Source organism: Gopherus flavomarginatus, chromosome 13 (assembly GCF_025201925.1).
Source record: "Gopherus flavomarginatus isolate rGopFla2 chromosome 13, rGopFla2.mat.asm, whole genome shotgun sequence".
In the NCBI taxonomy this organism is placed as follows: Eukaryota; Metazoa; Chordata; order Testudines; family Testudinidae; genus Gopherus; species Gopherus flavomarginatus.
This window is the reverse complement of record NC_066629.1, coordinates 11,557,263-11,583,108: the sequence shown is the minus strand read 5'-3', so window position 1 is coordinate 11,583,108 and position 25,846 is coordinate 11,557,263. Positions and strand designations below refer to the sequence as shown.

At 53.0% G+C, this 25,846-nt stretch overlaps 1 protein-coding gene across 2 annotated transcripts in view; it reads right to left on the bottom strand.

The window, feature by feature from the left end:
* The window catches only part of ROBO4 (roundabout guidance receptor 4), an 82,780-nt gene that overhangs the window by 43,029 nt on the left and 13,905 nt on the right, over positions 1-25,846 (bottom strand). Inside the window, exons 1-7 of one of the 2 annotated variants that reach the window (XM_050921559.1) lie at positions 25,337-25,802; positions 10,910-11,233; positions 6,406-6,563; positions 5,624-5,744; positions 2,616-2,754; positions 1,869-1,996; positions 748-872 (exon numbers count right to left, since the gene is read on the bottom strand). In XM_050921559.1, the coding sequence (XP_050777516.1) occupies positions 748-872; positions 1,869-1,996; positions 2,616-2,754; positions 5,624-5,744; positions 6,406-6,563; positions 10,910-11,233; positions 25,337-25,400 (1,059 nt within the window). In that variant the 5' untranslated portion in view covers positions 25,401-25,802. Of the gene's footprint in view, positions 1-747; positions 873-1,868; positions 1,997-2,615; positions 2,755-5,623; positions 5,745-6,405; positions 6,564-10,909; positions 11,234-25,336; positions 25,803-25,846 lie in introns of those variants that run through there. The other variant, XM_050921558.1, reaches the window with a different exon arrangement.

The following is a 25,846-nucleotide window of genomic DNA, read 5'->3' as shown; positions in this document are numbered from 1 at the left end:
CACGGGGGTAGGGCTCATGGCCCCGGTGGAAGCCGCCGGGCGGGGCACATTGTCCTGGCTGCAGCCCCCAGTGGAAGCCATGAGGCTAGGGCTTGCAGGGTCCTGGTTCCAGCCAGCCCCAGTTGCAGGACAGTGGCTCACAGTCCCACCTCCTCCTTCTGAAGCGTAGAAGTCACAGAGATCCGGTAAAGTCACAGGATCTGGGACTGCCGTGACCTCCGTGACCAAATCGTAGCCTTACTTATTAGCTCTTAAATTTGAGCTTCTGATGCTAAACTCATGACTGAGTCACTATCATTATGTTGGGATGTTCCAAAGGCCCTGGCCATGAGCTACAACACTCCACCTGTGTGTACATCGCTCCCTGGAGACAGCAGGCCAGTAATTTCTGTGAGTGTCCAGTGGACACGGGCTGGGCACCACAGGGGCTGATCTGAGGAGCTGCAGGTTGGTGCCTACTGCTAACCCGCACCAAGAGGGTGAGGTCTGGGAAGGCCTATCAGACAGGGCTTGTGTGGCCAGAGGCTGCTGGCTTCAAGGAGCTGAGCTGCAGCAGGCACAGACAAGCCCACTTCACACTAAGGGCCTCCCAACCCTGGGTGCCCTTGGGGAGCGTCACCCTCATGACGCCCTCCCCTTTACCCCACCTGTCCCCGAGCCAGGCAGAGGGGCCGCCCAGGGCTCACTGCCAGGCACTCCAGGCCGATGTACTAGTCCACTTAGCACTAGCGGAGACTCCTCACTGACCTTCCAGTGCAGGTAGACGGCAGATGAGGAGGGGAGCGTGGTGCTGTTGTCCAGGTACAGCTGGACATCCATCATCTCCCGCGGGATGTCCTTCGGCCACTCCCTCTGCCCAGTGTCCAGAGGGTCTATGGGCAAGAAAGGGGCAAGCATGGGGTTGGGGGTATGGGCAACAGGAGCTCCCCGGGGAAATACCACCCCCAGTGAGCACCTTTAGAAGTTGCTCCCTTTTCCCTCTGACAACCCCAGCCTATGGGCTGTTACCATGTGCTGGCAGCCCAGCTAGTGGGGAGACCACAGGCCCCAGGAATCGAACTGGATGCTGGGAAGGGTGAACAGAGCCAGGCCGGGGCAGACTCTGCTGTAGCTTCAACCCCCTTCATGAAGCAAACCCAGGGCTGTGAGTTTATTCCTTGAGGGGGCCATTTGGGATCTGAGGCAAAAATCTGTCTGGGGATTGGTCCTGCTTTGAGCAGGGGGTTGGACTAGATACCTCCTGAGGTCCCATCCAACCCTGATATCCTATGATTCTATGAGAGGCAGAGCTGGAGGGCACAGGGGCTGGGCCAGCCATGAAGTGATGGGCCCAGCACTGCTCACACTCAAGCAGTAGAGTCACTCGGGCCATGCGAGGCGCACTTCCCAGGTGTGTCTGGAGATCGGGCCCTGCCAAGCTAGAGACAGGAGTTCCCAGCAGCCGAGGGCATTGTCTACTGATGGAACATCCAAGTGCTACTGCACCCCGGTCCCTGGGCCTGTGGTACCGCAGGGGTAAGTACCACAGAAAGGGGCTTTCTTGGAGCTCATGTGGGGCTGTTTCAGGCAGTTCAGGGCACTGACCTATCTCTGTCCAGATGCTGGGACCCCAGCCTGTCAAGTCTTGGGGAGCAGAGGAGAGAATCGCACCAGGGCTGCTCAGAGAGGGCCAGAGCTGATGGGGCTGGTGGGTGGGTAGGGCAGGGATGTTACGTGTGCCCAGTCGCTGGTGACAGCTTTCTGCCTCCCCCAGTTCCTGGGGCATTGAGGAAGCAGGGTGTGCTGGGCACTAAGGTCTGTCTGCTGCCTGTGGGCATGGCCCAGCCCTGCCATGCTGCTGGCGGTGAAGGCTGCATGGAGCTGCTTACCCTGCACAGTGAGCGAGGCCTTGGCCGAGGCGGTGCCCACCTGGTTCTGGGCCGTGCAGATGTACCTGCCGGAATCAAGTGTTGTCACGTAATGAATCCGCAAGGTGTTCTCCTCGTCCACCTCGTGCCTGGGCGTGTGAGACAGAACAGCTGCTGTGAGCTGCATGGAACAGGGACTGGCGGCCACTCAGTGTTTGCGCCAAGCACTGTCCTGGCTGGCTCACAGGCCCCATCGGTATGCACATGACTCATAATAACAACAATAAACCATGGGTGAGCGGGACATGGGCAGCAGGGCTCTGGGCCCCAAACACAGGGGGCTCCCAGCTGCCGGAGCCTGGGATCTTGCATGCGCAGCAACCACTGACCATGGTTCCCTCTGCCCCATCAGAGCCAGTGGAGCCACTATTCCAAGGGGTGGGAATTGCTCATGCTCATGACCAGAAACAATACCAGGCTGTACCCCACCCTGCCCACCTCCAGGAGAATGGGAACAGGTGACAGGCTGGGTTTGTCTCCATTGATCCCTCCGGGTGCTGTATCGAACAGGCACAGTTCCCCCTCTCCCCGGCGGCCTGGGCAGTGTTGCTAAGTGAGCCTGGCATCCTCTATCTACTTTGCAGCAATGGGCTACGGGAATTACTCAGTGCTTGGAGTGCTGTGTATTCAGATACCCGCCCTGCAGGTAACATGCTAGCTAGGGGGGCTGCGCCAAAGCTCACAAGCCTCCGAATATACATCACATACCTGCCCCAGGGCAGCTCTCCGTGCTCCTTGTGCCACCATACTTTGGGCAGTGGGTCCCCCTCAACACCACACCCCAGCTGGACGGTGCTGCCAAATTTAGCCACAATATCACTGGGTCTGCGAGTGAACGTTGGCTTTTCTGGGGAGGGAGAAGCAGAGATCGCAGTGAGACATCCCCGCTCTGCTGGGAGATGGAGCTCTGGGCAGCGAGAATTAGAGTCAGTGCCACATGTTACAGGATCCAAGCCCCACAACCTCCTGTTCCCCCAGGAGGTCTCCACCCCCTACCACAGTGGTCCTCAAACTTTTGAGGGTCATGCCCCCCCTTACCCCTGATGGTGGCCTCCCCACCAGAGCTGGGGCTGGGAGTGGCTCGGGGGGGGGGAAGGAAGGGAGGAGGGACGTGGACAGGGGTAAGGGAGCCGAGGCTGGAGCTGCAGCTAGAGCTGAGTGGGGCTGGGAGTGGGGCCAGGAATGGAGTCGCAGCCAGGGGCTAAGGCAGAGGGCAGGGTCAGGGCAGGGCTGGGAGCAGGGCAGCAGCTAGGCCATGATGTGGGCAGGCAGCCAGGCTCCTGGCCAAGTTCCAAGCCATGCCAAGGCCGGGGATGGGACCAGGTGTGGGACCGGGAGCCGAGGCTATGGCTGGGGATGGGGCCAGAGCAGAGCTGCGGGGGTGGGCATTCCCTCCCCACCCCCTGTGGGGACTGTATCATACCCTCCCCCCCCATGTTCCTCCATGCCACCCTAGGGGGGAGTGCCCCACAGTTTGGAGACCTCTGCCCTGCCAGCATGTGCAGCCCTCAGGGAATGAGGACAGTCAGAAAGGGGAAGGAACAGCCATTGCCTGCATTGGGCGTGTTGCGATAACTGGGTCTACAAATGTATCCTTACTGTGAGCAACTGTGAAAAGCAGTGAAAGTGCACAGATGCTCCAGTAACCTGTGACAACAAATGAGGGAAAAGCTGCCAAGGGAGACAGAGACTGAATGTGTGAAACGAAAAGGCCCCTGATATAATGCTAGCACCCACTGTCCACAGAACCCATATCTCTAACATGACAACCCCACCCTCAGCCACACTGCTCTCCACACTGAATGTGCCAAATCTATGTACCCCTGGCAGCCTACCTCTAACCACTACTTCACAGGCCCCTCTCAGAGCCAGGATTCCTGAGCTCCACTTTTCTATTGCTGTCTAAGAAATAGTTGTGTAACCCACTGAGATAGTGTCTCAAGCCCCCCTCTAGCAGCAGGTCCACAGGGCACTTGGCAATTGCTGCTGTTGCTCCTAAGTTGGGGTCAGTCCCTGCTGGCGACCCATGGGGGTGTGTGTGTGTTACTACTGTATGTGATAAGCTTTGGCTTTCTCGTTTAAGTTCACCGAGGGAGGAAACGTCCTTTAAAATGGGGTTCATAGTTTAAAACACAGCCTGTCGATCATGGTGTGCCAGAATGCAGGCCTTCCCCATTTCAATCATTTCTCTCCCATTCGATTGCCCGTTGCCAGGGCAGAAGGTGTGTGTGTGTGCGGGCACTGGGAGAGCCTGGCTTGGCTCAGGCCCTGTCCACACTGCTGTTGGCAAGCTTGGAAATGGTTTCTCATGTGGCTGAACTGGGAGGAAGTGACACAGCAACTCCAAAAGCCTGGAGAGGTTGGAGTTCAAACGGAGCCATTTCCTGGAAATCTGTAGCTAAGGCAGGGACTTGTCTCCATGGAAAGCAACATGGGAGAGAAGCCAGTTCAGTGAGTTTCTGAACCATGCACTGGCTTGCGGTTCGACGTGGTTGTCACAAGAGTGCTGAAGCTTGAATCAGACCCAGGGACTGTTTTTGGAAGCCCCTCATATTCTCCGGGACTCGGGGTGCAGGCTCCAAACCAGGAGCCATGGAGTGAAGCTGCAAATGGAGGAAGCTCCCAGGGAGAGACCCGTGCGTTCAGAGGGGCCAGGCTGCCCCCAAGAAGGGCTCCCAAAGGATGGGGACATTCCAGGTAAAGGATGCTGAGCACCAAGGAGTGGCTTCAGGGCCGCTTGCCTGCTGCTCTCCCAGCACATCCTGGCCATTATGGCAGAGGAGCTCCAGGGATCACCTGGCTAGGAATCTCCTCCCTCAATGGGAACGTCCCTTTCCATGCAGGGAGCCAGTGTAGCCAGGGATTCCCTGCAGCCGGCAGCACTCCTGGGTGCTTGGCTTCACAAGCTCCAGGGAGCGTCGCCCAAGTCCCAGCCAACCTGAACTGGTCCCCTCGCCCTGGGGAGCAGGATTCCTTGGGTGCTGTCATCAAACCTCCTGCCGCCCTGAGAAGGGGAGTGCTGTTATGGTCTAGGAGAACCAGCCCCTCTCATGCGTGCCAGCCTATTAATGCCCCCCCGATGGTGACCACGCTGGGCATTCTGGGCACAGGCCATGTGGGTCCTGCCGGTGGTCTCATTGGTCAGAAATGTCACCTGGCCAGTTTTCTGGCACCCCATGTGTGACAGAGTGGGGATTTTTCATAATGATTTGCATTACTACTGTGTGTGCCTCAGTTTCCCCTATGTGCTGCATGGGTAACTAGGTTGGGGAGGAAAGGTTGTTTACTCTTTGCAGAGATCCAGGTGAGACTGACCCTGGCTGTCTGGGGCCTGGGCCCAGGGGGAATCCCTGAAGACAGTGACCACTCAAATTCCCTGGACATTTGGCACCTAGCAACTAACTACCATGGATGGGAATCACTTGAGTCAGGAAGCTGGGGGTGCATTGCTTCCTTTCGGGGTGCAAGTCCTACTCAGGTGGACTGGCTGCAGGGAGCTCATGGAGTGAAGTGGGGGGCTGAAGGCTCTGAGGTTCGGTCCCAAGAGGTAGGGAAGCCAAGGGACTTGCCCCAGTGATATAGTGACCCAAAGGGGGCTGACACACTGAAGGCGTCTTCTCAGGCACTGTCCCAGAGCTGTTGGTCTGTGATGCCATGACAGTTGCTTGGATATCAGCTGAGCGCCAGGCCCAGTGGGCAAGGGACTGTCTCCTCACCCAGGACAGACACCAGGGCAGCTTTGCTCTCTCGTTGGCCTGCCTGGTTGGAAGCCACACACACATACAGCCCAGCATCACTCCTCTGGGCGTGCACCATCAGGAGCTTCCCGCTGGAGACCTGCAAGGAGGGAGAGAGGGAGTCAGGGGCCCACGTAGGGTGACCAGACAGCAAGTGTGAAAAATCAGGATGGGGAGGGGGGGTGTAATAGGCACCTATATAAGACAAAGCCCCCAAAAATCAGGACTGTCCCATAAAATCGGGACATCTGGTCACCCTAGGGCCATGTGTTGCCCCAGCCAGAGCCAGCCCCAGTGCAGAAACTCGGCATCTGGGGGGAGCTTAGCTTGTGCCCCCACGTACTGGGCCAGCAGCAGGAACGGCAGCGCCCCACCAAGTCCAGTACAGCAGACAGACGGCTGAAAGAGAAAGAGTGAGAGAGCGCATGTTTGGGCTAGAGAGTGACAGGCCTGACTACCCACACTGGGCGGAGGTAACACCGTCCCAACTCTCGGAAGAGGGGGCCAAAGTGGCTCTGTTTGAACTCTGGGACAGGAAGACGGGGGCCAAGGTGGCTCCCTCCGAGCCCCAGGGCCAGGGACCAAAGCGGCTTTGTTTGAATCCTGGGACTGGACGCTGGGGGCTGAGGCAGCTCCACCCGTCTGCGGGCAGCAAACACTGTGAGGCTTGGTGCTCAAGCATGCAACCATGCCCCCTGCACGATGCTGTAGGTGGGAAAAGCCAGAGCAGGGTGTGAGGAGGGGGAGAGGATCAAGCTTACCTCATAATGGCCAGCCTTCTGGCTTATGGGGACCCCGTCCTTCTTCCAGGAGATGGTGGGCTCAGGATGCCCCCTCGGGGGCACACATTCTAACAGCACCTGCTCCCCCACTGTCACCAGCAGGTCGCTGGGCTGCAGCCGGAAATCTTCCCGCAGCGCTGCAAGGAGACCAAATATAAGCCAAACCACAGGGCAAGGCCTCCAGCCCTCCTGCTGCCCCAGCCCGAGAGGCAGAATCTGGCCCAGCGATTCCCCAGCATTGAGCCCCTTTTCTTTTGGCACATCCACCTGCTCCTGCCAGTGGGTAGGGCCTGTGGGGAGAGGGGCACACAGACTCTTCCTTGGACCCAGGCTGGTGGGTGCCTTCACCCACCTGGGATGGCTTCTGCTCCTTGCTAGGATTTGCCCAGGGTTTTGTGAGCATCTGGCTGAAAATCCAGGAGGCAGATAGCAGAGCAGCGAATGGAATGTAGCCCTGTCCATCATGTCTATTCAGTCAGCTGTCCCATAGCCACGCTAGGCACCCTCCAACGTCCTGCTCTTCCCTGAGCTCCTGCTGTCCCGGTCCCGTACCAAGTATGGACGGGCTACGGAGCTTCCTGTGGAGTGAGCCCCCCAACTGTGTTCAGCATCAGACCCTCTGATGCTCCCCCACTACCCCCATGGCTCAGAGGAGCTGAAATAAGGTAAGTTACACACAGCACCACCATCTCCCCCTCTGAGTTCTACATTCCTACCGTTTACACTAAACACACGATCAGTGCCAATCAGTTTGTTAAGTGTCTCTGGGTATGTCTTCACTACCGGTCGTATCGGCAGGTAGCAATCGATTTCTCGGGGATCGATATAGTGCGTCTCATCTACACGCGATGTATCGATCCCCGAACATGCTCCTGTCAACTCCGGAACTCCACGAACGCGAACGGCGGTAACGGAGTCGACAGGGGGAGCCGCGGACGTCGATCCCGCGCCGTGAGGACGGTAGGTAACTCGATCTAAGATACTTCGACTTCAGCTACACCCTTCCCCTAGTGTAGACCAGCCCTCTGAATCACACTGGTTTTCTAATTACATGACCCAAACCCGTAACTAAGTGGTCATCTGGCTGTCCAGTAGTTACAGCAGCTGGCTGTGGTCCATCTAGAATCCTTGAGTCTTCCTTTCCTTGTTTTGCATCTGCCAGCTGTAGAGTTTGCTCTGTGGTTGATTGTTCCTTCAGAGGAACAAATTGTAGATGTCAGTGGTTTCTGTTGAACTCTCCACTCTTGGTCTTGATCACACATGTTCTGGGCGATGAATTCTTTTTCTTTATAACAGCTTTACAACAGAGGCTTCGGCAGTGCAGACCCTGTGCCGAACACCTGCAGGGAGGGGCCGGTGCAGCCATCAGCACTGATACACAATCAGATCTTCCACACAGGCTGTGTTTGCCCATTCGGGTGAGGCTGGGTAGATCCGCGGCGCCCTCCCGTGAACAGAAGGAGTAAAAGACGAGCTTCCCTTCCTTCTCTTTTCCTATGGCTGGATTTTCGTTCCGGGCTCAGAGTCCGGCAGTGCCTGGCTAAGCTACAGGGCATTTCAGGGGCTCTGTTGCTCACCACAAATAAACAAGGGGAGCGCTGAGTCCCCATCTGAATTCGATTCTCCTTTTCCCACACAAGGTCCACCAGGCAGCCTGGTTTGATCCCATCTGGCAGCTCCTATGTTTCAAAGTGACCAGCTCAGACCATGAGACCCAGGGACCCTCTGGAAGCCTGGTTCAGATCCCCTCATCCACAACAGATTCAAATCCCCTCATCCATGCAGGACCATGCAGCCTTAGCCAAGGGTACCAGAACCTTTGTAGAAGTGGGAAGCCACCAGCACTGGAACCACGGGGGGTTCAGGAGGCCATGCACCCCACTTTTTAACATGGGCATAGTTGGGGTAGCAGAAGGGATGACGTTGCCTCCCCAAACTACACCCATATGGTTATGGCCCCTGGCTCCCCCGCAAGTTCTGGCAGTGTTGGCTTAGCCACACCAGCCCCAGCTCCAGCAAGGGCTCTGAGATCTCCTCTCATGCCTGTGCCTACCGAGGAGGAGAAAGTGGATGGCGCCTCATCAGGCCAGCATTTCATACAACAAGCCGGGACTCTACCCAGGGCTTCATTAGTGTTGCTAATAAAAGCATCTCCCAAACCAAGTTTGCCCATATGAATATTTATAACCCACTGACACCAGGACAAGGCCCTGGTCCGAGCTGTTGGACTTAATGGAGCCTGATTGGTAACAAAGTGTTACTTGGAAAGGCTCTGGACCTGCCCAGCAGAAGGGATTGCATTGCATCTCTAATGAAATGTGGGTTATTGTGCTGAGCAACGCTTGCAAGAGGAAATAGTGTGGGAGGGGGGCGCGGGGGGCAGAGGAGGGACTGGCTGCGACAGTCCAGAGCTGCAACTGCCAAAAATGCAGACAGCCCCCTTACAGGAGGGTGTGAGCATCAAACATGCAGTGAGCGTGGCAGGGGAGCAGTGAGCATGTGCAGCTCTTCTAGCCCAGAGCAGGGACTGTCCTCCAGGATCACTTTACCCCATTGCAGGAAGCCTGGAGCTAGCTGATCTTCAACACATGACAGGGCTGGAATTGGGGCCGGGGGGGGGGGGGGCACAGAGTGTGATAAAGGAAGGGGGTGGGGAGCTCCCTTTTATGGACACCCAGCCGGCCAGTAGCTATAAAATTCCTGTTAGTAGCTGTTCTCTACTTGCTTCACCTGAAAAAGGTTAAAAAAAAAACAAAAAACACATAGGTAAAAGGAAGGGAGCGGGCAGGGAAAGCCAAAGGGAGGGCTAGAACTTTTTTAATTTGGGGGAAAAAGTGCCCCCACCTTCTGCACTCCAAGTGCCAGAATGGGGAATCAGCCCTGACACAGGGTTTCAGCAAATCCCTGACTGTGGGTGTGAGATGGAAGAGAGGTCACCCGCTGCTGCAGGCAGACACAGCACCCTGCCCCGCAGGCCCAGGAAGACGGGGCCCCTGGCTAGCTACATTTTCGGTGTGACTGAATTGGGGCTGGAAATCCCTTGACCCTTTCAGAGGGATTGTTTATTCGCCACGAACTAGCTTCAGGCTGACTGATACCATTCCTAGACTGGCACTGAGCTCATCGAATCGTTTCTACTGACCTGAGGAGGCTGGACCGTTTCGATAATGTGTGTGGTGGGGAACCTTTCGATAGCTTTCAACCCAGACAGGATCGCTTTGGTTTTCAGGCATTTGCGAAAAGCCAGTGACCGGCTTCACAAACCAGCTGGCGGACAAATCACCACCCTCCTTGGCACAAGGCTGGTGATTAGTGAGCTCCCTGGACAGCTGATTTCCTTTGCTTTCTTTCTCAGCTCTTCCCTGGAAGCAGGGTGGGGGTGAAAGGGCTTGAGGGTACCCCACAGTGAGAAATTCCCAAGTGCGTCTTCCTGTATCCAAAGGGGTTTTTTTGCACTTGTGTAGTGGCAGCATCTTCCCATCTAAGGTCCCAACAAGTCCCAAACGTGGGAGTTTAATACAAGCCTGGAGTGGCCAGTACTAATTTTTAGAATCCTTCTGCACTCAAAGTGCCAGAGTGTGGAATCAGCCATGACAGCCCCTAGACCAAAAAATTCATTAGTCACTCCGCTCTACTTCCTACTAATCTGCAACACCTCTCCCACTCTGCGGGCACTGAGTGAATAACCATCATCCCCGTGGCAGGGAGGCCTTGGAAAGTTACCTTATATATAGAAGGAGAGTTGCCTGTGGAGTTTCAGCACATTCTTCCCAGTCCAGTTGCAATGAGCATCTCCCTGAGTTTTACTCAGGTTCTGGACAGAGAGACAACGTACCAGAAGGCAGTGCCTGGGCCAGAGCTCCAGATACTGTAGGAAATTGGCTCGTTTGCTTTCCCATCCAAGCACAGACCAAAGAGAAGTACCCTCCAGTCGATACATTCCTCTTCTCCAACCAAAGCCCAGTGCAAGGCCATACTTGGAAGGCCATGCTTTAGGGAGCTGGCATGCAGGAGGCTGCCCCTGGTGTCTCATAGTGGTGACACGGGGACCTCTCAATGTATCTGTGCAACTCAGGCTGAGCAGGGGCTAAGAGGCTGCATTAGAGCTACCTACAGCCCGGAACTCTCAATTTCTAGCTTTTGCTTCATTTCTTATGTGGAAAACTCTTGATGGGCCCAACTCTGCTTCAGTAGAAGTTAAGGGTGCTCAGCGCCATTCAGGTTAGGCCCCCTGTGGCTACGCCTGAGCGGGACATGGGAAATTGCTGCTGGCATTATTTATCCTCTTTCACTGATGCATCATGGGTTAATATTGTTTGTTCCCCAGCTCATTTGTTTGGTTAAATCAAAGAACCGGGGGAAAGCTGTGGTTATGGTTAGCAGGCTCAGCAAAGCGCTGAAAGCAAAGTCAAATCTCTCGGCTGCCCAGTAAGCACGGTCATTTCCAGGCACTCAATCCGCTGAGCAGCTCCTAACGCCTTACCGGCAATGTAGAGGGACGCGTTCTTGCTGCTGGCTGTGCCCAGGTGGTTCGTGGCTACGCAGGTGTACACCCCTTCGTCGGACTGGCCCTTCCGCTGGTTGAGGCGGAGGAAGAAGAGCGACCCATCAGGCAGAAGCGTGCGCTGGGAATAAACGTTGTCTTTGCTCGTTTCCACATACTCCCCATTACGGTACCACTCAATAGTGGGTGCCGGGCTCCCTGCCACGCGACAGTTTAGGGTGGCAGGCTGGTCCCAACGCACCACCAAGTCTGTTGGATGATCAATGATGTAGGGCGGGAACTCCTCAGAATGGGACTTTGACCCTAGGGATAAAATGGCAGAACATGACATCATCCAACTTCTCTTTCGCTGCACCCTCCCCCATCACACTGCCACCCCACATCACATGATAGCCTCAGTATCACCAGTGGGAAGCCCTGGCCAGTCATTCTCTTACACCCATTCTAAAGCCGCTCTTTGAGATGTTTCCAGGGGCTAGACTGAGTGGCTCAGCTGGGTTTAGACTCTGAGATCCCAGCAACCAAACATCCCCCAACCCTCCCCCAACCCAGATCCAGCATTTCTATGGAAGACGGCTGCTGCCTGAGCTAATCTCTGGTGACAAACTGTCATTTCCAGGTGGGCCCTTGAAGGAGAGCAATTCCCACCATCTTACCCCCAGGCCCCTTCAGTCCTGCAGAAGCAGGATATTAATGATTAACCGTATTATCATTTGCATTACCACAGACCTAGGCCTAGGCGCTGACCTTCTTCTTTCCGGGTGGGCGTTCCATCCCTGCTCCACTCCAAGGTCCTGCCTCCATTCCGGCCCTTCCCCCAAGGCCCCACCCTCGCTCTGCCTCTTCCCACGCCTGCTGCCAAAGAGCTGATAGGTGGGCCCACCAAAGAGCTGATGGGCAGGGGGCTGGTAGGTGCTGAGCACCCACTATTTTTTTTCTGGGTGCACCAGCCCCAGACCAACCATGGAGTTGGCACCTATGGACCTAGGAGCCCCAACCATGGGCCTGAGCCCCATCATGCTAGGGGCCGTAGAAACAGAACAAAAAGACAGTCCCTACCCCAAGAATTTCCAAGCTACGTAAAGCGCAGGAAACCCCATCTGATGCTGGGCGTCACCACTCCACTTGCTGAGGGTACAATTAATCCCACCATCCAGATCATAATGAAGATGTTGAACAAAAACTGGACAGAGTAATCTAAGACAATCTAAGACAATTGAAGAGTTGGCGGTCTGGCTCTGGGAACAAGCCCAAGAAACAGCCTGAACTCTTGGTCCTGTGAGCCCACCATGCTGCACAGAGGGCTCAGCCACAGCTCCAGGAGAAGATGCCAGGCCAGTCAGCCTCACCTCAGTCCCTGAAAAAATCATGGAGCAGGTCCTCAAGGAATCCATTTTGAAGCACTTTGAGGAGAGGAAAGTGATCAGGAACAGTCAGCATGGATTCACCAAGGGCAAGTCATGCCTGACTAACCTAATTGCCTTTTATGACGAGATAGAAGGGTCTGTGGATGAGGGGAAAGCAGTGGACGTGTTATTCCTTGATTTCAGCAAAGCTTTTGATAACGGTCTCCCACAGTATTCTTGCCAGCAAGTTAAAGTAGTATGGGCTGGATGAATGGACTATAAGGTGGATAGAAAGCTGGCTAGATCATCGGGCTCAATGGGTAGTGATCAATGGCTCCATGTCTAGTTGGCAGCTGGTATCAAGCAAAGTGCCCCAAGGGTCGGTCCTGGGGCTGGTTTTGTTTAATATCTTCATTAATGATCTTGCACCCTCAGCAAGTTTGCAGATGACACTAAGCTGGGAGGAATGGTAGTTATGCTGGGGGGTAAGGATAGGACACAGAGGGACCTAGACAAATTAGAGGACTGGGCCAAAAGAATTCTGATGATGTTCATCAAGGACAAGTGCAGAGTCCTGCACTTAGGATGGAAGAATCCCATGCACTGCCACAGACTAGAGACTGAGCGGCTAGGCAGCAGTTCTGCAGAAAAGGATCTAGGAGTTACAGTGGATGAGAAGCTGGATATGAGTCAACACTGTGCCCTTGTTGCCAAGAAGGCTAATGGCATTTTGGCTGTATAAGTAGGGGCATTGCCAGCAGATCGAGGGATGTGATCATTCACTTCTATTCATCATTGGTGAGACCTCATCTGGAGTACCGTGTCCAGTTTTGGGCCCCACACTACAAGAAGGATGTGGAAAAATTGGAAAGAGTCCAGCAAATGGCAACAAAAATGATTAGGGGTCTGGAGCACAGGATTTATGAGGAGAGGCTGAGGGAACTGGGATTATTTAGTCTAGAGAAGAGAAGAATGAGGGGGAATTCAGGGTACAAAACATATCAGAAGGACAGAACAGGTTGTGCTGGTGGGGGAGTGGCACTATATGTGAAAGAAAGCGTAGAATCAAATGAAGTAAAAATCTTAAATGAACTAAATTGTACCATAAAATCTCTAGGGATAGTAATTCCATGCTTGAAATATAAGAATATAGCAGTAGGGCTATATTACAGACCACCTGACCAGGGAGATTAGTAATAAAATAAAAATAAAAAAAGTCAATGATAATAATGGGGGATTTCAACTATCCCCATATTGACTGGGTACATGTCTCCTCAGGATGGGATGCTGACATAAAGTTTCTTGACACCTTAAATGACTGCTTCTTGGAGCAGCTAGTCCTGGAACCCACAAGAGGAGAGGCAATTTGTGATTTAGTGCTAAGTGGGGAACAGGATCAGGTCCAAGAGGTGAATATAGCTGGACGGCTTAGTAATAGTGACCATAATATAATTAAATTTAACATCCCTTTGGCTGGGAAAACTCCACAGCGGCCCAACACGAGAGCATTTAATTTCAGAAAAGGGAACTACACAAAAATGAGGAGGTTAGTGAAACAGAAATTAAAGGGTACAGCGCCAAAAGTGAAATCCCTGCAAACTGCATGGAAACTTTTGAAAGACAGCATAATAGAGTCTCAACTTAAATGTATACCCCAATTTAAAAAACATAGGAAGAGAATCAAAAAAAGAGCCACCATGGTTAAACAACAAAGTAGAAGAAGCAGTGAGAGGAAAAAAGGCATCCTTCAAAAAGTGGAAGATAAATCCTAATGAGGAAAATAGAAAAAAGCATAAATTCTGGCAAATGAAGTGTAATAATATAATTAGAAAGACCAAAAAGGAATTTGAAGAACAGCTAGCCAAAGACTCCAAAAGAAATAACAAAAAATCTTTTAAATACATCAGAAGCAGGAAGCCTGCTAAACCTGCTAAACAACCAGTGGGGCCACTGGACGATCGAGGTGCTAAAGGAGCACTCAAAGATGATAAGGCCATTGCGGAGAAACTAAATGAGTTCTTTGCATCGGTCTTCACTGTTGAGGATGTGAGGGAGATTCCCAAACCTGAGCCATTCTTTTTGGATGACAGATCTGAGGAACTGTCCCAAATTGAGGTGTCATTAGAGGCGGTTTTGGAACAAATTGATAAACTAAACAGTAATAAGTCTCCAGGACCTGATGGTATTCACTCAAGAGTTCTGAAGGAACTCAAATGTGAAATTGCAGGACTACTAACTGTCATCTGTAACCTATCAGTTAAATCAGCTTCTGTATCAAATGACTGGAGAATAGCTAATGTGGCACCAATTTTTAAAAAGGGATCCAGAGGTGACTCTGGCAATTACAGGCCAGTAAGCCTCACTTCAGTACCAGGCAGATTGGTTGAAATTATCGTAAAGAACAAAAAACTGTCAGACACATAGATGAACATAATTTGTTGGGAAATAGTCAACATGGTTTTAAGTAAAGGGAAATCATGTCTTATCAATTTACTCGAATTCTTTGAGGGGGTCAACAGGCATGCGGACAAAGGAGATGCAGTGGATATAGTGTATTTAGATTTTCAGAAAGCCTTAGACAATAAATAAGCAGTCATGGGATAAGAGGGAAGGTCCTCTCATGGATTGGTAACTAGTTAAAAGATAGGAAACAAAAGGTAGGAATAAATGGTCAGTTTTCAGACTGGAGAGAGGTAAATAGTGCTGTCCCCCAGGGATCTGTACAGGGCCGAGTCCTATTTAACATATTCATAAACAATCTGGAAAAATGGGTAAACAGTGAGGTGGCAAAATTTGCAGATGATACAAAACTACTCAAGACAATTAAGTTCCAGACAGTCTGCAAAGAGCTACGAAAGGATCTCACAAAACTGGGTGACACAAGAAAGAGATGTTGGAGTCATTGTGGATAGTTCTCTGAAATCATCCACTCAATGTGCAGCGACAGTCAAAAAAGCAAACGGAATGTTGGGAGTCATCAAGAAAGGGACAGATAAGACAGAAAATATCATATTGCCTCTATATAAATCCATGGTACGCCCACACATTGAATACTGCATTCAGATGTGGTCGCCTCATCTCAAAAAAGATACATTGGAATTGGAAAAGGATCAGAAAAGGGCAACAAAAACGATTAGGAGTATAGAACAGCTTCTGTATGTGGAATGATTAATAAGACTGGGACTTTTCAGCTTGGAAAAGAGGCGACTAACGGGGGATATGATAGAGATCTATAAAATCATAAGTGGTATAGAGAAAGTAAATAAGGAATTGTTATTTACTCCTTCTCATAATACAAGAACAAGGGGACACCAAATGAAATTAATAGGTAGCAGGTTTAAAACAAACACAAGAAAGTATTTTTTCATGCAACGCACTGTTAATCTCTGGAACTCCTTGCCAGAGGGTGTTGTGAAGGCCAATACTTTAACAGGGTTCAAAAGGGAGCTAGACAGATTCATGGAGGATAGGTCCATCCATGGCTATTAGCCAGGATGGGTAGGAATGGTGTCCCTAGCCTCTGTTTGCCAGACGCTGGGATTGGGTGACAGGGCATGGATCGCTTGATGATAACTTGTCTGTTCAATCTCCTTGGGGCATTTGCCATTGGCCACTGTCAGAGGATAGGATACTGGGCTCGATGGACCTTTGGTCTGACCCAGTATGGCTGTTCTTATGTTCTTATGATTTGATAGCTGCTTTCAACTACCTGAAGGGGGGTTCCAAAGAGGATGGAACTAGACTGTTCTCAGTGGTACCAGATGACAGAACAAGGAGCAATGGTCTCAAGCTGCAGTGCGGGAGGTCTAGGTTGGATATTAGGAAAAACTTTTTCACTAGGAGGGTAGCAAAGCCCTGGGATGGGTTCTCTAGGGAGGTGGTGGAATCTCCTTCCGTAGAAGTTTTTAAGGTCAGGCTTGACAAAGCCCTGGCTGGGATGATTTAGTCAGGGACTGGTCCTGCTTTGAGCAGGGGATTGGACTAGATGACCTCCTGAGGTCTCTTCCAACCCTAATATTCTATGATTCTGTGCCTGAACGGTGGCTGCGGGCACTGGGGTTGTGTATGGCTGACCAAGGTGACTTCTGCTGATACAGCTGAGAATGGTGTTGGACTGACTCCTGGGTGGGAGTTGAAACCCACCATTAGCATGGGGAGTCCCCACCTGATAGTGCTGTCTGTGGCTATCTCTTAACACCTCCCCAGCTTCCCTCTGGCTGGTTTCCCTTTGCACGGAGGACCCAGGCAGCAAAGCTTCTGTCTCCGCTCTCATTAGCACTAGACCCACAGCTACAGCCATGCAAGTCATACACACCAGTTCCTGGGCTGTCAGCAGCTCGCTGGCCCCAATGCTGAGTCACACCAGCTGGGAGACCAGCCGCCCCGGTGCTGTTCAGACATGACCCCACGGGCAGTGAGGCCAGGCCCCTAGTCTCGCTGTAACCCTGCCCTGGCTGAGCTGACACCAGGGGGTGGATCCAGTGTATGTTTTGGGGGATGGCAGTAGGACATGGTGATGCTGCACAGTGGGTCACCTCCCCTGGGGTTGCAGCTCTCATCGTGGGGAAAGCCAGCACTGTTGCTGCCTTCCTACTGCTCTATAGTCTTTTCCCCGTCTCTCACAGATCCAGGTGCGACTTTGTTGTAGCGTAGTCCAGAGAGGCGCTGGCCTGGGAGGAGGCTGAAGCTGGAGGGGAACAGCTGTGCTTTGCCCATTGCTGCTGGCCTCCTCTCTGCCTCTGGGCAAGAAGCATCTCCTCTCCCCAACTGCCGGCTGGGCAGCTGGAGGGCAGCCCTGCGTCCCAAGGCATGGGCTCTCCGGTGAGTAGCAGTATGCGATGTGAGTGCAGTGGATGAGGGTGTTTAGCCAGCAGGTGGTGCTGTTCACATCCATGGTCACAGCCCCACCCCTAAAGTTGAGCAGGTTTTGCTAGTTCCTTTAATGAAGTTTTGATTTTCCGCAGAATGGGGAGGTTGAAAAGCATTCACAGTGGGTGGGAACAAACCCACGTGCACTGCCACTCAGGGCTGCCCAGAGGATTCTGGGGGCCTGGGGCAAAGCAATTTTGGGGGCCCCTTCTCTAAAAAAAAGTTGCAATACTATAGAATACTGTATTCTTGTGGGGGCCCCTGCAGGACCCAGAGCCTGGGGCAAATTGCCCCATTTGCCCCTGCCCTGGGCAGCTCTGCTGCCACTGCCCAGTGCTAGTGGCCTGGGGGCAGCATGGTCTAGTGGACAGGGGCCAGCACAGGGGCCAGCAATGGGCTCCATTCCTGCCGCTGACACCGACTGCCCTTAACAACCCTCTGCTAAGTACAGGCAGCCCTGGAGGCGCTGCATGTCAATCCCCTTCCCCGGGGACGGGTCGGGAAACTAGCACTCAGAAAGGCTGACAGAGTCACTCTGCCAGCCCCAGGAGTAGCACTTAGCGCCCCAAGCCAATGCTTGAGCTCCTGGAGCATCAGTTCCTTCCTTCGCTCAGCACCACATGGCCTCTCAGCCCCTCTCCTCCAGCCAACAGTGTCTGGTTCGCATGCAGTGGATGCACCTTGCAGTGGACTCCCTGGCCAGTGTGGCTGTCCTGGGGCCTGGGCTGGTGTCGGGGAGCCGTGTGGTACTGCCGGGACAATGCTGCACTGTGCCTGGGACAGTCAGTGGCCCCACTGCTGTCATGTGCTACATATGCCCCGAAAGCTATTGCAGAAGGAGAACAGACAGAGGCTTTGCGGCAAGCTGGGCCGGAGGGGGGGCCCAAGGCATGGGGCTTGTGTAGTTCACTGGATAGGCCCAGGCCCTCCCCGCTGGGCTGGCCTGGAGCTGCCATCCTCTCTCTGCTGGGCCCGAGCTCCACAGAAGCAAAACTGCTCTGAAAATGGCAAGTCAAGTGTCAGCGAGTGGCCAGGGTGGGGCTTGTGAAAAGCGAGTCCTGGTCTCCAAATGGGAGCTGCACTCCTCAATGGCTGTGCGGAGTCCCTGACTGAGGGTGCTCTCCTCTGGGGGCTGGTGTCCGTCACCCCCCCTCCCCCTTCTTCAGCTTTTCTCTCCTTCCCTCTTTGTCCGGGAACTTTTCCATGTGAATGTGTCTGCAGAAAGTGACCCGCCCTGGGAGCAGGGCTGCACAATCGCAGCATTGTCCTGCCTGGAGAACAGCCCTGACAGGCAGTGAATGGTGCATGGCCTCACAGAACCAGAGCACAGGGAGAGACTCCAGAAAACAAACCAGGGGCCATTGATCCCTGGGCGAGATCCATCCCCAGGAGCACAGGCCCCTCCTGGCACAATGCAAGGACCCACTCGCTGGCATCAGCCCAGCCAGGGCAGGGTTACAGCGAGGCTGGGGCCTGGCCTCACTGCCCGCGGGGTCGTGTCTGAACAGCACTGGGGTGGCTGATGTCTGCAGGTCACCAGAGAGCTCGGTTTATGGTGTACATGTACCCCTCACCAGAACCCATGCAGGGTATCACAAACAATTACAACCCATCTCGGGACCAACACGGCTACATCTAGTCTGACCTCCCAGGGGCGGCTCTAGGTATTTTGCCGCCCCAAACACAGCAGGCAGGCTGCCTTCCGCAGCTTGCCTGTGGGATGTCCCTGGTCCTGCGGCTTCGGCGGCACGCCTGCAGGAGGTCCGCCGAAGCCGCGGGACCAGTGAACCCTCCCCAGCCAAGCCGCCGAAGGCAACCTGCCTGCCGCCCTCGTGGCGACCGGCAGAGCGCCCCCGTGGCTTGCCACCCCAGGCACGCGCTTGGCATGCTGATGCCTGGAGCCACCCCTGTGACCTCCTGTATAGCACAGGCCAGAGACCTGCCCCAAATAGTCCCTAGATCAGAGCTTTCACAAAAACAGCCCATCTTGATTTCGACATTGTCACTTGTCAGTGAGAGAGAATCCATTACGATCCTTGGTAAATTGTTCCAAAGGTTAAGTACTCTCAGAGTTAAAAACTCACCTCTTATTTCCAGTCTGAATTTGTCTAGCTTTAGCTACCAGCCTTTGGATCACGTTAGACCTTTCTCTGCTAGACTGAAGAGCCCATTAGTAAATGTTTGTTCCCCATGTAGGTACCTATAGACTGTTATCAAGTCACCCCTTAACCTTCTTTGTTAACAGGGCCGACTCCAGGCCCCAGCGCGCCAAGCGTGTGCTTGGGCGGCATGCCGTGGGGAGCACTCTGCCGGTTGCCGGGAGGGTGGCAGGCGGCTCCGGCGGACTTCCCGCAGGCGTGCCAGTGGATGCTCCACCGGAGCCGCGGGACCAGCAGACCCTCTGCAGGCACATCTGCGGGAGGTCCACCAGAGCGGCCTGCCGCCCTCCCGGCAACTGGCAGAGCGCTCCCTGGGGCATGCCGCCCAAGCACGCGCTTGGCGCGCTGGGGCCTGAAGCCGGCCCTGTTACCAAGTGATCAGATCACATTGAATCAGTGACCGGTCCTTTTCATTATTTATCACTCCCCCAATTTCTGTGCCATCTGCAAACTTTATCTGTGATGATTTTATATTTTCTTCCAGGTCACTGATAAAAATGTTAAATAGTGTGGGGCCAAGAACCAAACCCTGTGGGACCCCACTAGAAACACATCCAACTGATGATGATTCCTTGTTTACAGTTACATTTCGAGACTTATCAGATAGCCAACTTTTAATCCATTTAATATGTGACATGTTAATTGTTTTAGTTTTCTAATCAAAATGTTGTGTGGTGCCAAGTGAAACGCATTACAGAAGTCTAAGTATATCCCATGACCACTGTTACCTTTATCAGCAAAACTTGCAGTCTCATCAAAAAAAGATAGTTAGTTTGACAGGATCTATTTTTTGTAAGCCTTAACTTTGCTGGCCAGAGATTTTTCCTTGTGTCCCTTTGCTTCCCTTATTGATTTACTACAGTTCCTAACTTCTGATTTATATTACTATCAACTTCCAAATATCCACTGACATATCCCATTATCCAGAAAGCCCCTCGTTGGGATATGTCATTCCATATCCCACCCTTTGGCCTGCACAAGGCACCAAGGCCGCTGCAGAATTCAGTAAACCAGGGGACGGGTCTCCCCAGTCACAGCAGCACAGAGCAGCAGAGGTCAGATGGTGTGCAGCAGTGAGCCCAGGGCTGGAAGCGAGAACTTGCTGACTCTAGTCCAACCCCCAGACTGCCGACTGGCTTTTCTAATAATACTGCACATCCACTACACTTTGCAGGCCACTTAGCCAGGCTGCCCAACCCCTGCGAGGTCTGGAGAGTCGTTAACACCCTGCCTTGCCAACAGACAGGTTAGGTGACATGCCCAGTGTCCTGTGGTGACTCAGACTCAGAACCAGGCATTCATGCCAAGCCCAGTGTAGTAGTACCACCCTCCCAGCCAAGTCACTCTGGGCCTGATTCTCAGCCATGGCAAGGCCCCATGCTGACAGGAAAAGAGGTCTTAGTGTGGAAGCAGGTCAAATTTCCTGATGCTGCCAGAGCGCAGCGACAGAGCCCCAATCCACTTTTCCTGTGGTGGTGGTGGAGAAGGCCTCTCCATTGAGCCCCTTTGGCATCCTCTGACTGCCCCTCCCCTCCCACACATTTCTGGGTGTGGGGTCTTGGACTGTGATGTGCTGGGCCATGGCCTCCCTGCACCAGGGCCCTGACAGTGGGGGAATAATGGTATTTGTTCTTTACCTCGGAATCTGAATGTATATATAAACATGGGCAGGTCCTTACCGGTGAAGGGGATGAGACGTTGTGTCTGCAGCTGCCGGAGATGCACACAAGGGCCCTAATATTAGAACAGAACATAAGAATGGCCATACTGGGACAGACCAATGGTCCATCTAGCCCAGTGTCCAGTCTTCTAACCGTGGTCAGTACCAGGTGCCTTACAGCAAATAAACAGAACAGGGCAATTTATCGAGTGATCTATCCCCTGTCATATAGTCCCAGCTTCTGGCAGTCAGAGGTTTAGGGTCACCCAGAGCATAGGGTTGCTTACCTGCCCATTTTGATTAATAGCCATTGATGGACCTGTCCTCTATGAACGTATCTCATTCCTTTTGTAACTCAGTTATTCTTTGGGCTTTTGCAATGTCCCCTGGCAATGAGTTCCACAGGTTAACTATGCGTTGTGTGAAGAAATACTTCCTTATGTTTGTTTTAAACTTGCTGTCTACTAATTTCATTGGGGGTCCTGATTCTTGCGTTATGTGGTGAGGTAAATAGCACTTCCTTATTCACTTTCTCCACACCAGTCATGATTTTATAGACTGCTATCATATCCCCCTTAGTCGTCTCTTTTCCAAGCTGAACATTTCCAGCCTTTTTAATCTTTCCTCATAAGGAAGCTGTTCCATACACCTAATCATGCCTGTTGCCCTTCTCTGCATCTTTTCCGATTCTAATATATATCTTTTGAGATGGGGCGACCACATCTTCATGCAGCAGTATTCAAAAGTACCATGGATTTATATAGTGGCATTATGAAATTTTTCTGGATTATTGTCTATCCGATCCCTAATGGTTCCTAACATTGTTAGCTTTTTTGACTGCCACTGCACATTGAGTGGATTTTTTCAGAGAACTATCCACAACAACTCCAAGATCTCTTTCTTGAGTGGTAATAGCTAATTTAGACCATCATTGAATATGTATAGTTGGGATGATGTTTTCCAATGTGCATTACTTTGCATTTATCAACACTGAATGTCCTCTGCCATTTTGTTGCCCAGTCACCGGGTTTTGTGAAATCCCTTTGTAACTCTTCGCAATCTGCTTTGGACTTAATTATCTTGAGTAGTTTTGTATCTGCAAACTTTGCCACCTCACTGTTTACCCCTTTTCCCAGATCACTTATGAATATGCTGAACAGCACTAGTCCCAGTACAGACCCCTGGGGGACACCACTATTTATCTGTCTTCATTGTGAAAACTGACCATTTATTCCTACTCTTTGTTTCCAGTCTTTTAACCAGTTACCAATCAATGAGAGGACCTGCCCTCTTATCCAATGACAGCTGAGTTTTCTTAAGAGCCTTAGGTGAGGGACCTTATCAAAGGCTTTCTGAAAGTCCAACTACACGTATCAGTCACTAAAAGCCCATAGTGCCAAAGAGCAGGACAGGGATGTGCCCCCGTGGCTGCAGTGCCTGGGTCCCAGCCACAGCCTGGGCTTCGTGAGGACCCAACGGGGGCCATACAACCTGCAGACTCTGGGGTGAGATTGAGCCCTGAGGGTGATGGGGTGGAGGTGACACTGGAGCTGGCTGCAGCAGGGCTCCAAGGTGCACAAACGAGAGCAGTAGCTCTCCCGCACTTTGTAGAGTGTCGTGTGCTCTCAGCCAGCTCTGGCAGCCATCATCCCTCAGCCTGATCCCACAGCCTGGCCTGCAGCTTGCCGCAGGGACCACCCTCCCCACTGGAACTGAGACAGTTTCTGTGGAGCCTGATGGAGGAGAGAGGGGCTTTTGTATCCACTTGCACAGTGGACAGCAAGAATCTGGCACCGGGGTCCATTCTGCTCCCAGAGTAGGGTGACCAAATAGCAAGTGTGAAAAATCGGGACAGAAGATGGAGGTAATAGGCGCCTATGTAAGGAAAAGGCCCAAATATCAGGACTGTCCCTATAAAATCAGGACATCTGGTCACCCTATCCCGGAGACACTGTTGAGGCTTCTTATCTAGCATCAGGTAGAGCTGCAAAACCCCAGAGGCCTCAGCCCAGGTGAGAAGGGTTGATGCTGCGGTGCTGGGTGATGCCAAGAGAGCAGGGAACTGCTGGGGGATCAAAGAAACGGAAGCGTGCCCCACAGTTAGAGGAGAAGAAGGCTGGGCCAGTGCTTTGGGCACTAGCCTGCCACAGAGACAACCGAAGTCAACTCCCTGCTCCCCTCAGGCTTCCTGTGTGACTCTAGGCCCTCCTCTTCCTCAGCCCAAACAAACAGAAACTTCTGTCCCGAGCAGAGCTCTGCTCTGGACCTATAAAGAAAGAAGTGCCAGAGCCTCCATGGAGTCCTCTCGGGAGTTTGCTAGTAATTTTCCCCTGGAAGGCATTCAGGTACTCCAGTGATGGGTAGCAGGACAAAACCCTAACACAGAGAGCAAGCTAGTTCACCTGGGTAACAGGGGTTCACATCACTGCCCTAGATCATGGGGGTTGTGTGCATAAATACAGCCAAATCTATCCAGCACTCCAATCCCATGACAATGGGGCCATGCCAGTACCAGAGACATGGAATCTGATCCTGTCACTAACATGTGAGCGTTCCTTCCTTACAGGACTAGGGGTGTTGCCACTTTTCCAATTGCTGGTAACTGGCCCCCGAAGTCCCCCACCACCTCTTCCTCCTCAGGTCCCACCCTTGCTCCACCTCTTCCCCCAGGCCCCACCCCCCCGTCACTCACTCCTCTCCCCTTCCCCTCATTGCTTGACTCCCTCTGCTCTGGGGCTTGGACAGGAGCTGCTGCAGCCCGACAAAGAGCCTGCCTGCAGGTAGGAGGTGGCCTTGGCTGAGCAGAGACTGGCACAGGTTAATGACCTAGCGCCTGCCCCCGTCCTGCAGTAACCAGACTTTTGGTGTCCGGTCAGTACATCTGACTGGACATTGCCAGGTCCCCTTTTCAACTGGCCTTTCCGGTGGAAACCTGGCAACCCTAAACAGCACCTGGACACAGAAGCCAAAAACCGAACTGTCCGGGTAAAACTCAGATGGGTGACACCACTACAAGGCCTGGTGTCCCAGGGACTGTCTTAAGAGTAGGGAGCTTGGCATGAGCAAGTGTGGCAGGAGTAGAACCAGGAGCATGAGACAAATGGCTGACCCAGCAGAAGGTAAAACGTTATGTTTGTTATTGCATTCTGCTGCAGAACATGAGCAGGCTGCTATATGCACCAGGGCTGGTCTGGGTGTTCACTGCATGGCGTGGGATTCAGTAGAGCCCCACCACACCGGCAATGGGTGACGAGGAGGCCACCAGAATTAAAAGATTGGGAAGCACTTGCCGAGGTGCTGGCACTACACGGGCAGAGTTAAGGGTATCAGATTCAGCATTTCCACATTGTTGTACGTTTGCATATTTGCATGTCTGTGTCTGTGTAATATTAACTTGAATTTCCTCCTTTTCAGCTGTTTATGTTATTTTAAAACACACCAATGCTGCATTCTGCTTTCTTTCCTTTCTCGCTCCTGATTCCTGTTTACAGCCCTAACGGCAGGAAACGAAGGCACTTTTGTCTGGGAATTACTCTCCGTTCTGTAGAGTAGCTGCAGGGTCCGACCCCTGGAGCGAATGCTCAGGGACACCAGCGGAAGCTTGGCCATTGGGAACGTTTCGAGCCCGTGTGAAAGAGGATAATTTGCAGTGACTCAAAGCTGCATTGTCCCTATTCAGAGTTCCAGAACCGCTCTATCTAAGTGTTTCCAATGCTTCCGTCACCCGCCTGTGAAGGGACAAAAAGCAGCTTTGCCACCTCTGTGAGCAGAGACTAATCCGGCTGGTGGGTCTGTGCCGACCCCAGGCAGACACGGCTGCACCCCAGCTCAGCGCTCAGGGCACTGCGCTGCCAGCATTGGCACCTGAGCTGAACACAGAGCAATGCAGGTAGAGAAAAGCAGCCTCTGACCTCGAGGCACTCGCAGTTTGAGATGCACAAAAGAAAAGGAAAGACAACAGCTCCGTCCCAAGGAATCAGCGTTTCCCTGGTTGGTCTGCTCTGGTGTTCGGCTGATGGGCCAGACCCAGGAGCTGTGCTACATGGGAAAGAACTGCCAATAAAATGTGTTCAAGACAACCCCAGCCTGGCAGCCTGTCCTCCCACGGCCACTGCACATTGCCCAGCTCTCTTCTGCCGATCTCAGGGGAAAGGCAATTCCAAGCAGTAGGAATTAGATCGCCAAAAGCAGTATGAGCACTCGCTCCTCCAAGGACACCAGCAGACGTTTTAAGGCAGGGCGTTCCCGTCTTACCCGCAGTCAGTGCGGAGAAGAAAAGTAACAGGCTGTCCCTGCCTGCCCCGGTCAGCCCTGCTGGCTATAACCCGCCACAAGGACAGTGCCAGGGGCCTGGCCCTGGGAACGAACTCACCTTCCAGCTGCAGCAAGGCTGCGCCCAGCAGTAGCCCCTGCAGTGCAATCCACGCTGCTGCCATGCTCTCCCAGTCGCTGGGATGGTCGGTGCAGAGGGACTCGAGGCAAAGGGTGAACCTATTCACTCGCCCCTAAGCTGCTGCGCTGCACGTGGGCCTGGGGCGCTGTAGCTCCCACCAGTTTGTCCCCCACACACCTCAGAAGGCTCCTCTCCCTGCCGGGTGCACGCTGGTGCCTGTTTGCTGAGTGGAGGGGAGTGTGTGTGAACTCCAGCTTTGTTGCCTGCAACTTCAGTTTGAAAACAGGGCTGCTTAATGAGCCCTCCTCAGAGCGCAGGCAGGAGGGGGCGAGCACAAACCTTCCTGTTTCCTGCTGCATGGCAGGAGAGCTGGGATCCGCCCCTGCCAAGCCAGTGTCGCAGACAAACAAGCCCCTTGCCGTAGGAATTTGCTTTTTCTAATTCCTTGAACGATAACCAGCTGCCCACCTCCAGCCCCAGGCCCAGGCC